Source organism: Ursus arctos, unplaced genomic scaffold (assembly GCF_023065955.2).
Source record: "Ursus arctos isolate Adak ecotype North America unplaced genomic scaffold, UrsArc2.0 scaffold_8, whole genome shotgun sequence".
Lineage (NCBI taxonomy): Eukaryota > Metazoa > Chordata > Mammalia > Carnivora > Ursidae > Ursus > Ursus arctos.
This window is the reverse complement of record NW_026623100.1, coordinates 22,958,619-22,970,673: the sequence shown is the minus strand read 5'-3', so window position 1 is coordinate 22,970,673 and position 12,055 is coordinate 22,958,619. Positions and strand designations below refer to the sequence as shown.

General features: G+C 38.0%; 1 protein-coding gene across 3 annotated transcripts in view; it reads left to right on the top strand.

The window, feature by feature from the left end:
- The first annotated feature begins 4,803 nt into the window (after nucleotides 1–4,803).
- PPP4R3B (protein phosphatase 4 regulatory subunit 3B) overlaps nucleotides 4,804–12,055 on the top strand; it is a 60,426-nt gene continuing 53,174 nt past the window's right edge. For 2 of the 3 annotated variants that reach the window (XM_026485584.4, XM_026485594.4), the window contains exons 1-2: nucleotides 4,853–5,404; nucleotides 6,714–6,769. In XM_026485584.4, coding sequence (XP_026341369.1) covers nucleotides 5,263–5,404; nucleotides 6,714–6,769 — 198 coding nt within the window. In that variant the 5' untranslated portion in view covers nucleotides 4,853–5,262. Of the gene's footprint in view, nucleotides 5,405–6,713; nucleotides 6,770–12,055 lie in introns of all 3 variants that reach the window. The other variant, XM_026485583.4, reaches the window with a different exon arrangement.

Below are 12,055 nucleotides of genomic sequence, written 5' to 3'. Positions count from 1 at the left end.
TCAAATTATTTCATCTATAAATGATATTGACAAGTGGCTCTCCACTTGGAGGAAACTTTAAATTGGCATCCTACTTCACATATACAAAAAAACCCCAAGGGAAATACAGAACTAAACATTATAAAAACATGCTAGAATATCTTTGTCAAAAATGCAAAATAATCACAGTTAAATATAATTTTTTTAAAGTATAGAGTCTAAAAGGCAAACATAATAAAAGAGACAATAGCAGACAAAGGATTTTAACAAATGTCATTTGCATGGCAAGCAGATGGTAGAGCAGTAGTGGACATTAGCAGAACAGAGGAAGTCACCACCTAAATGGTTACATAGGTGATTAGAGAAGAAGAGAACTAATTACCTCTACAACAAATCAGAAAGGATCAGGGCTCAGAATCTGAGGACAGGGTCAAAGTCTCTATAAAGAGGGGCCACACAACTGGATCCCCTTCCCAATCCCACATAACCAAAGGACTACCATCTCCCTCCACACACACTCATACCCATACTAGTTCTTTGAACATTGCCGCCACCACCATCACCACTACCTCAGGAGACTGAGATTTATTTTATGAAATAGGAGAGACTTGATTTGGAGACACTAGTCACAGTAGTGGGAGACTGTGACAGCACGGGTAAAAGGAGTGATTAAGTGAAAGCTTAAATACCAAACAGATGAAGGACCCTTGCCTCCTTCCCTTCTGCTTTTACTCTGTCAGGGTATGAGGGAATACCTACAGAAACTACATTCACCCAAAGAAAAGACTTCTAAAAACATTTGGTAAGGTGAATGGGAGGGGCTGTGATTGAAAAAGAAAATCACACCCAGGGAAAATCACCCCAACAGTCCATAGCCTTGCTCTTGAGAGTAGACAGCCAGCCAGGGTTTGGTAGGAGCCAAACCATGAAAAGCTTTGTATTGCCATGCTAAAGAACTTTATCCTACAAGAAATCAGAAACTGCTGAAAGATGTAAAAACAATATTATATGATCAAATTTGTTTCAGAACTATCATTCAGTAGTGTGTCAAGAACTGAGTAGTTAGATAGAAACTAGAGATACCAGCCTGGAGCTTTCAAAGATGTAATTTAATCTCAGTTGATTTGATACGGTAGTTATTAAATTATCTGCTAGGGAGAATGTCAAATTGAGTAGTAAACTTCTAGTAGTAAACTTCTAACTTTCAACAGTTATTGAGTACCTGCTATGTTCCACGCCCTCTGCTAGGCACTAGAGATAAAATGGTGATAAAAAACATAGTTCCCTGAACTCACAGAAATTTGTCATCTAGATGTGGAGACAGTTATTAATCAGAAATCATACAAATAAACCTAAAGCTCCAAGTATGGCAAATGCTACAGTGGAAGGGTGCATAGTGCTGTGTATAACAAGAAGATAAAATCAATACTCTAGTTGTCTTCCTACATCAGTTTTACCATATTGCATGGTGTAATATCCATGGGATTTGGGTGGGATTAACCCCAGGCTCCAATGACAGGCCCTGATTTGCCTCAGCCAATCAGTGCTTGACATTCCCTAGACCCCATATCTCTGGGTTCAAGGGTAGGCATGTAACCTATATTAGTCTAATAACAATGCAACTGGGAATACGTGAAGAAACTCTTTTTTTGCTGTGAATGAAGAACTGTGGAATCTTGGGAGCTCTTGGCCACTATCTTAGGATATAAAAGGAGTCAGCCTTAGTATGAATTTGACAGAGCAGAATATAGAATTGAGAAGCAGAAGGAAATCAAGTTCTCACTGATACTGTCAAGTCAATCAAATCTACCTGAAGTTCTTCTTTATCTCCCGATTTTCCTTCATATGAACGAATAAATTCTCTTATCATTTAAACTACTTTGAATTGGGTTTTTTGGTACTTGTAACATCCCAAGGGGATATCGTCTAGACAGGGGAGTCAGAAGGGTCCTTTATGAAAGTGGTAACTATGGCAACATCTGAAGGATAAAGCAAGAATCTCCATGATATGACTGGATGGAACAAAGTTCATACAAAAAAGTGTCAATTTTAACTTAAATCAAGTAAAACAGGTTGAAAAATGTCCAGTGGCATTATTAACATAGATATCTTAAGTTAGTTTATGAGGAGCTTTATGATGAGAGCAAGATGCTGGGGCCGGCAGTGTGATGGAAACCAAAATGGGTTCAATTGAGGAATAAGTGAGAGGTGAAGAAATGAAAGGAGTATAAACAACCTCAACCCTTAAATAGTTTGGCTGTAAAGGGGAAAAGAAATAGGAATGTGGCTAAGAGGTTATAGGTTATCAGTTCTGATGGTTTATTAAATGGAGAAGACTTAATCACCTTAAGGGAAAAAATGAGTGAATACAGCAAAAAACTTTCATAAAACATTTTCATAAAAACATCTAACAGAATGGGAAGCAGAAAGTTTGACATTCCAAGGGCATGAGTCAATGAAACGACAACCCAGTTTACCCTATAGAGATTAACAGGATATTTTTTTAAACCCTCAAGAATTAAAAAATGTAACGTGCCTTCCAGGGACATTGGCAATGATGGTAGATAATTTGAGCTGTCACAGCTGGAAGAGAGGGTACAATACTACTGGCATCTGGTGGGTAAAAATAAGGGATGCTGCTAAACATCCTGTTTAGCACAGAACAATCTCTCACAACAAAGAATTATCCAGCCCAAAATATTAGTGGTGCTAACCTTGAAAAACCCTACTCTAAGAACTTACCATCAAGTATATTGGAACACATGAAATAATTGTGGTAAATCATTTATTATTTTAGGTTGGAACTACTGGAAATAACATATGAACAAATAGATGGTTTAAATAAACTAGGGTACATGTGCACAACAATATGGACAACAATATGTGTAATATTCCATTATATATAGGCTTAAAGACACTGGTTTCCTTATTATCCCTCTCACTACAGCCTCATGGCTAAATCTGCTTTTCTGTTTTCTCATGCTCTCTTCCCTTGGGGAAATGCATGGCTGCCTGCCTCCCTCAGAGGCCTTCCTCAATAACACCATTACCTTTCCCAAGCTTACTAACCTTTTGCTACTCGTATTTTTTGGTATTACTATTTATCAGGATCTGGCATGTATTTTATTGTCTTCCTATACTAGAATGTAAGCTCTATGTGAAGAGGGGCCTTTTCTGTTTATTCACTGTATAGAACAGTGTCTAACACATAGTTTATGCTCAACAAATACTTGAATGATTGAGTAAATGCAGGAAATAACTTATTTCACAATTTTGTCCAGAGTTCTATTTGTAGGACATTAACCTCAACACATAGAGTGTTAAAGTGACTAATGTATAGTTTTCATTCCTTTAACTTATATATAACTTACCTGCAAGTTCTTTTAGGCCAGCAACATATTATGACTTTGTTCACCCTGTCCCCTCAGCCTTGAACACCTTCACAAGCCAAAGTGCAAACTCCCCCTAACACCTAGATCAAAACTTAATCTGTGAAGCTTTCTCTGACCCAAGGCAGTAAGGTTATTTTCTCTGGGCTCAAAATGCATTTTGTCCAGATCTGTCATGGCAATTAATGGGCTCTATTATTACATCTAACTACTTAATTCAAGTACATTTTCTGAGGTTCTATTTTTTACAAATGCGAGGTATCCAGATTTTGAAATTAGAATTTATTTTTTATCAGGCGCCTGTTCTATGTAAGACGTCTCACGTTTTTAGTGCATCACCGAAGAGTGTCCACCTATGATCTGGTCAAAACAAAAGCACTTTTTGACGAAACCACTGATAAGTAATGACTACAATCTCCAAGATGCGCTGGAGGGGCAACGTGTACATCGCGTCTGGTTTTCTTTCACCTTTCAGACCAACGGGTTTTAAGGAACTGACAGAACAAGCTGAGAATGCCTTTAAAAACATAAAGGATTCTATCAAGAACAAACGGGGACTGAAATAAACGACTGCTCAGCACATGACTGGTATCCACCGGGCAATGTTTGACAATTAATGTGATGTTTGACAACGTGAATGCCCAGACAATTCCTCCTTCGCTTATTCAGCGCAGAAGACCTCCCGATAGATAGAAAAAATGCTCGTAAGAGAAACTCAAAAATATCATAACAATGCTCTTAGATGTGTTAGGAAGGTAGTTCCCCTCCACTTCCCTAAACTTCTCTGAAGACTTGTTTTCCGAGGTTACGAACACGGGAAAAGCACTGCATTTTCGTCAGGTGGAAAGTATGCTTTTCAATGGCCAGCTACCAAATGCCTAACCAAATGCCTTTGGCGGGAAATAGGAATTTGGCAACACACTAATGTACCACGTTATAATCGCCTGGTGGTCCCTAGAACACTTCCTGAGGAGATGTTTAACTCTAACAGATTCTACAACGAGTTTTAGTGGCTTTCGGGTCCCCATAACTTACAGGGCTCAAAGTTCCTACGTATTCTCAGAAAGAAATTTGAGTTATTTTTTTCCAATAGGCTGACAAGGTTAGCTTCCATTAAGGAGTGCAAGCACATTTTCTTCCTTTTTGCTCAGGGTTAGTCCCGTCCAAGGATGCGTACCTCCCAGGTATGCTTTACTTTTTCCTCAGAGCTGGGTCTCACGGCTCGTCACAACCCCAGGTGCAGCCAGCAACCGCTGGAAAGAAGATCTAAGACTCCGCACTCGCTGCCGGCTCAGAAAGGAATCTCGCGGCACCAGAGGGTCAGGGAACTCGCGAGAACAGACCACCCGGCCGAGATCCCGCACCAGCAGGCGGGACCGAAAAAAAAGGAAGTCGCACTTAGACCCTCCCACTTAGGTCCAGTACCCCGCCTCGCGAGAATACCGAGCACTGCCGGCTTGGGAAGCGCGTGCGGGAAGCAGACGCGACGTGCATTGGGCTCGTCGGCCGCCGTAGCCCCTGCTAGGACAGCCCGTGCGAGCCTGCTGGAGGAGGAAGAGAAAGGCAGAGAGAATCGGGTTACAAGATGGCGGATCTGTAGTAGTTACGGCGGCGGCGGCGGCGGGAGAGCGAGCTCTGGGGGGCAAAGGGAGGGGAGGGTGGGTGTGTGCGGGGGTGAAGTGAGAGGTTACCGGGACTCCGGGCGGAGAGGTCTCGGTGACTCTAGTTCCCCTTCCCGCGACTGAACCTTGGGAGCCATGGTCAACTCGGGCCTCCTCGGAGCCGCCGCCGCCGCCGCTGCCTCCACCGCCGCAACCGTCTCTCAAGAGTGAGGGGCGCGGACGAGGTGAGCGAGGAGGAGGCGGCGGCCGGGGCGGTGGGGACAGCAGCCACCATGTCGGATACGCGGCGGCGAGTGAAGGTCTATACCCTCAACGAAGACCGTCAATGGGACGACAGAGGCACCGGGCATGTCTCCTCCACTTATGTGGAGGAGCTCAAGGGGATGTCGCTGCTGGTTCGGGCTGAGTCCGACGGTAAGGTTATTGGAACATAGGATAGGGGACACTCAGTGCCTTCGGTTTGGGCATAGCCCTGGTGTTTAGGCCCTGGGCCGGGTACTGTTATTACCACATCTTGGGACAGCGCATTGGTTTTGTGCCTGCACTTCTGTACGGTAAAAACAAACTACTTTGTCCGGATTTACCCTCAGTCAAACGTTGATTCTCTTCCCCCGCCTCCTATCCCTATTAACGATTTGACCCCTTCCTCTCCAGTCTCGCCTTTGAATAGGGGAAAGTGAGAAGGGAGGAAGTAATAAGAGTTTTCTTCTCGTCCTAGGGAGCTGACCCTCCCCCTCCTTTTATTTTTTGTTTTCTTATCCATTTTGTCTGTTTCAAAAAGCTTAGTGAAACTTTACTTTCTGAGTGGCTTTTTTTTTTTAAGCCCGTTTTACTAACGAGCCCCGTTTTCCCCAGTCGACAGGTGCTGGGGAAAACCAAAAGGTACCTTTTCCTATGGTTTGCAGACTGTTGCCACGATACATGCACGCACAAGCATATCTGTAGTCTGGGATCCCCCCAGGCTGCCTTTGTAGAGGTTGCCGTGAAAAACAACCTAAACGAGTTAGGACACCAGAACAGATTGTAAACTTGTATCCGTTGGTTTATTGTACGAGTCATACGTGAAGTAGTTTTAAATTATAAAATGTAGAGTTTAATTAAAACCTTTCTCACTGTAATCTGAACGCCTCGATTTGAGCGATTATGTGCCGATTATAGAAAAATAACAATCTTAGATTTATTCTTGTATCTTGTACTCTTGCACTTTCCCTTTTATTTTAAACAGTTATGGACATTTATTTCTATATGAAGTGTCCTTCATTTTGTTAAGGAGAAAAGGCTAAATGCAGTTCTGTAATTTGTGTATTAAGTACTTAGATTCCTGTTGTGGTCCTTTGTAATTTGTTTTATTTGTTAAACTGGAAATGCAATAAAATAACTTTGTTAAAAAGAGTTTGGCTTCAAGTAGTCATTTAGACCTTTAAATTTTCATTTCAATAAAACTTTAATGGACATCTAGTCTCTTTATATTTTGGGTCTGAATGTTGATTTTAGGTGGATTTTTTTTCCGTTAAGGTTATATGGGGGATAAGTTGGTGTGTTCTGTATGAAGCCCAGATCTGAAGAGAAAAACGTGTATCAGAATACATTTGATTACTTCATATGTCTAGCTAGGGGAAGAGAGTAGAAGTTCTCTTCTTGTTTTTTTTTTTAATTCATATTCAGATATTTTATTCAGAATTTTACAAGTTGAAACTTATAAATACTATTTTTTATCTTTCAGGATCACTACTCTTGGAATCAAAGATAAATCCAAACACTGCATATCAGAAACAACAGGCAAGTAGTTGTTTATCTTTAATTTGAAAGACTTCATCTGTGATCAAGGAAGTATTAATCTGACAAAGATGGGAAAGCTTTCCTGACAAGAAAAAACATGTTTGGTAAACAGAGTTACACACTCTGTGTATTTCCCCGTAGGTCTAAAGTTTCAAACTGAAAAGTGAAAGTTATGGTACTGGCAGTAATTTATTATCTTTGAATTGAGCAACTGTTAGTTTATGTTAGAATACAGTGTATTCATTAGTCTTATTTACAGATAGCCAGGTATCTTTTATACCCTGTATACTAAGCCTTTTATTCTCAATCACATTTAAAGGAAATGACATAAAAGAAAATCCAAAGGGGTACTCTTTAAAGCAAAGAAAGCCAGTTTGTGGTGTGAAATTCGATCCTTTGACTCAAGCAAAGGTAGAGTTTTTGAAGTAGAAGCATTTAAATCCTGTTCTTTAATTGTTGTATATTTTTAATATAATCAGTGGATACTTTATGAAAAGTGTACATTGCCAATCATGTAATGTTTTCTGTTAATATTTATTGTCTTATTTGGGAAAAGAAAACCTGTGTTGTATTTTAGTGTACCCGGTCACTTAATCTGGAAATGGCAGCAGTGATTCAACCTTTTCTTCTGTGAATGTTTTCATTTTTATTATGAAAGATTTCAAAATTGGAAAGTACAGAAAATATGATGTGTGTCTGTGTAACACCACGAAATTTAACAATGTTAACATTATATCATATTCGTTTCTAATCTTTGTAATGTTGAACATTGTGGATAGAGTTAAAGCCCCCTTTGTGCCCATCTCATTCTATACATTCTCCATCGTCCCTATAGGTAACCACTGTTCTGAAGTTGATGTATTATTTCTGTACATGCTTATATAACTTTTCTGCATATGTATGTATCCATAAATAATATGTAGTCTTGTGTGTTCTTAAACTTTACACGGTTGAACTCATGCTCTTACGTGTACTCTGAACTTTCATTTTTCACTCAACAGTTAATATGAAGATTTGTTGATGTTAACAATGTAGATTTAGTTTTTTCTTTAAACTGTATAGTATTCTTCTGTATGATACACACCTATTGTTAGACATCGGGATTGTTTCCAGTTTGTGTGTGTGTTGTGTGTGTGTATGGTGTGTAAAGTAAAAATGGCAGAGATTTTTGAAAGAAAAGATAAATTATTTTAGGATTATATTTACATCATCGGTACCTACTTTCTTCAAGGTCAATGAAAATTTGGATGCCCAGGAATAAATACTCAGAATTGGAGGAATGAAATTATGTCTGTTGCACAGCTCGTTATTAGTAAAAGTCTTACTGTTAAACAATTGTTTTGTGTATACAATACATTCTTATTCATTTCTTTGAAATATTTAAATTTTCAATATTCAGTTAATAGTTCTTTTCCTTCTGCATAGAAAATACTGCGTGTCTTTGATGGAGAATCAAATTAAACATTTGTCCTGTATTATTTCCTATACCTTAGACATTTAAGTAAATTTAATTTGAGTCAGCCAAGCAGATGGTTATTCTCTGTCTTTGCATGGAATTTTACCAGGTAGCTACTTTTGTTTTATTTTTTTGTTGGCCTCCCCTTTTGTGGGGAAAGAACACTGTTTTGTAATCTTCCCCCCCCATCTGCACAAATATAAAATTTTCAGAAACTGTGTTCTTAAATGTGACTTCCTACAGATCAATTATAATATGGATTCTTCTCAGATTGTGTATAAGTTTTTTTAACTGTTGTTACTATTGAAAGGATCACATATGGTGGAGGTTTATGTATGAAATAGCCCTCCAACATTAGTCCAAAAGTACACGATGTTTCATTAGAAACTTTGGAACATGTCTTTCTGTGTAGTATTACTGTGCTAGAAAACTAGAGTATTGGAGAAAAGAGTACTTATTTTGAAAATTTTAGACTATTGGGAAAATGTTTTCTGTAATCAGTCATGTTTATACTATTAGGATTTTTAAGTATTTTTTCTAATTGAATTACCTTTACCAAATAACATTAAACTATAAGAGAACTCTTTGGCACTGAGAATAACATGGAAAAGCTTGTATCTAAGATTGAAAAATGTGTAAGTGGGGTCACTTGTTTTATTTATTTTTCTTTAAATTGAGTGCACTTTTCTAATAGAATCAAAGAGCAATTTAGGGATTCTGTTAAACTTAGTTTCTTTGTTACAGATACAGTTTTTTCATTTTTTCACCAAAATCTTGTTCAATTTGCACTTTTTACCAGATTATAGAAATTGGGATTTCTAAACACATTAATATTTCTCTGTGTTCATTAGAATTAGCTTTTAAAAATGTCATTGTTTAGTTATTCAATAAATGAGTCCGGAAAATAACCATTTCCAGAATTTTATGAAACATTGATCATTAGTGGGTTTTTAAGTTTAAAAAGACTTGAGTGAGTGAATGAGATGCTCATAGTTTATAGGATGTTTTGCTACAAAATACATTGAATAAATTCAAAGTAGACTATTTAACATTCTTTTTTAACATTACAGTTCTAAAATGAGCCAAGTTCTGAATTACAGGCTCAAAGTAAGTTAGAATGAGTTGAGGTGAATGTCAAATGACCATGTTATTGATCGGTCGTCGTTGATTCACAACACTCTTGCTTCAGTACTGTGGGGAGTACTGAAGTTGTTAATGGGAAGAAAATAAATTTAAAGGGGCCAATAAACTTGTTAAGTGTTTAAACACATTGGAAACAGAAAAGAATGATGATATAGTGGAACATGAAATAGTGTCTGATACATGTCAAATTTTTAAGTTAGTTAGAATCCATCCTACTGATCTTGACTAAATCAAAGGCAGAGTCATAGGGATGTATACCCTTTATATTTAATACAATTTGAATATAATTTGTGTTAATTAGGTTTAGGAGAGAGGTATAAGGAAGTCCCCATCCTTGGTTTTATTGGGAGACAAGACCTAACAGGTGAAAGAATTACATAATGATAATAAAATAGCTGATAAAGGGTTTTAACCCAGTCCTTGTTGAAAGCCCATGAAAGCATTTCACAGAGGAGCCAGTTAAGTCACAGAACGGTCAAGTTTCTTGACTGAGATTTTACAGCAGGTATGTGCCAACACAAAATTTATATAAAGCCAGTTTTGTTCCACAGACTTGGACAGTAGAAAATTAAAGAAGGAAGAGATTGATTTGAGCTAGAATCATTAAGAAAAATTTCAGTCTCCCTGGTGGGGTCTGTTGAAGGAATTGTGATAGGGAAGGAAATAGTACACCTAACACAAAAGTTATTAAGCTTTTGGCAGCAGAGGTTTTATTTGTGAGCTTGGTTTACTAAACAAAAGGGAGCTATTCTAGATTCTTGAGTAGGGCCTAACATGAATAAAGTGATACTGTGTTTAGGAAGCAAGTGTGGCAATGTCATGAATAATGAATTGGGGGTGGAGAGGGAAATAAAAGCTTTAGGTGACAAGACCTTTTATTATAATTCAGATGCAGGAAAATGAAAGTCTGTTCCAGTGTAGTAAATGGAATTGTAAAGAAGAAATAGAGCCCCAGTATATTCGCAAGAAAGTGCTGGAACATTGGGTGAATGATTAAATATGAAAGAGAAGGAAGCAGGGGTCACTAGTAGTGTTTTGAGTCTTGGGGCCAGGAAAATGATGGTTCTCTCCAGAAACTGAAAAGTTGACAAGAAAGCAGGTTTACATTAGTCATTTGACTAGTGGCTTGTTCATTTCAAAAAGCAAAAAAACCCTCTTTGTTTATTTTGGATAGATAATACATTCACAGCTTTAAAAATTCAGAAAGTATTTGGTGAAGTCTCTCCCACCCTGGACTCCATTATAGTTTCCCTTGCTAGAGGCCACCAGTATTACCAGTTTCTTGCATACCTTCCTAGAGGTTTAATGCATGTGTAAACAAATAGGTGTGCAATCACATATATATTTTCCCTTTTATTGGCATAATGGTAGCATACTATATACTGTTACCTTTGGTTTGGTTTTTTATTTTTTTCACCCCTCCTCCACTTGTGGTTTTGATTTTTAAAGGGCAGTTGAAAGCTTTTGAAGATTTTCAGCAGAGGAATGACATGACCCAAACTAGTAACATCAGTATGTGCTATTGAAGAGAGGCAGTAGCTGGGAGAGTAGTAATCCAAGCAAGATACAATGTTGAGTCGGGTTAGGATGATGTCAGTGGAGATGGAAAGAGGTGGATGGTTTTGAGATATATATAGAAGATAGAATTGACAGGACGTGCTGTTGGGTTAGGTATTTGGTAATCAGGAAGATCATCTAGTCAAGGGGAAGAATAAGCAATTGGAAAGAGTAGAGAATCAGGAAAACATGTCTTGAAACCAAGGGAGAACAGAATTTTGGTAAGGAAAGGAGGGTCAGTCAGTGAATGGCTGTTTATATCCTTCAAAGTTAAGATTGAAACTATTCTAGGTTTTAGCTAGAAAAACATTTGCCAGGGTAGAGGTGAAAGCTTTGAATGCTGAGTTAAAAAAACAGCATGAGTTTGTAATGAGTAGAATCCACTCTAGCTGTAGATCAGGAGCATGAGTGGAAGACATGAATTATAAGGGTGGAAAGATTGGTCCGTAATGGGTAGAGGTATGTTCTGGGTGGTGGTTTGGAATGGGACGAAGGAGGAATCCTTGGAAATCAGATGGAGAGGGTTCTTACATGGGGGTCCAGACAGATACCTAGATAAATATAATGCCTCCGGGTGGGAAGTTGGGAAGCAAGTTGTTGAGAACTTTGTGTTCTTTTAGAATTGTTCACATTTTTTATGGGGCATAGTAGCAAGGACATGGTTTAGAGCTGATCAATTTTTTATTGCATTATTTCAAATTTTCTAAGCTAATTTTCTCTGAACCTTTTAAATGAAGATACTACCTATATCACATAATAGTTGTGAATTAATGTATGAAAAATGCTTTAGCGTGGTATGTAACACATAAGCTCAATAAGAGAACTATAGTCATAATAATCTCATCATAATCCTCTTTTCCAATGAGGAAAGAAAAATCAAAGAGGTTAAATACTTTGCTGAGTCACAGAAATAGTGGACAGTGAAACTGAGTGGTGCTCAGGTCCTAATTGTAGTCTGGGGTTATTCCCATTATATCCAAATATATCACAGATTTTAGGAAGATATTAGTATTGTTTTTAGCAATATCATCAGGTCTCTCTAGTCTGTATGTTATACCATATTATATTTTAAAAATCCATTTCAGAAAAAATTTAGGTCAACTATCCATTAGGAGCTACTAGAGAGCTAG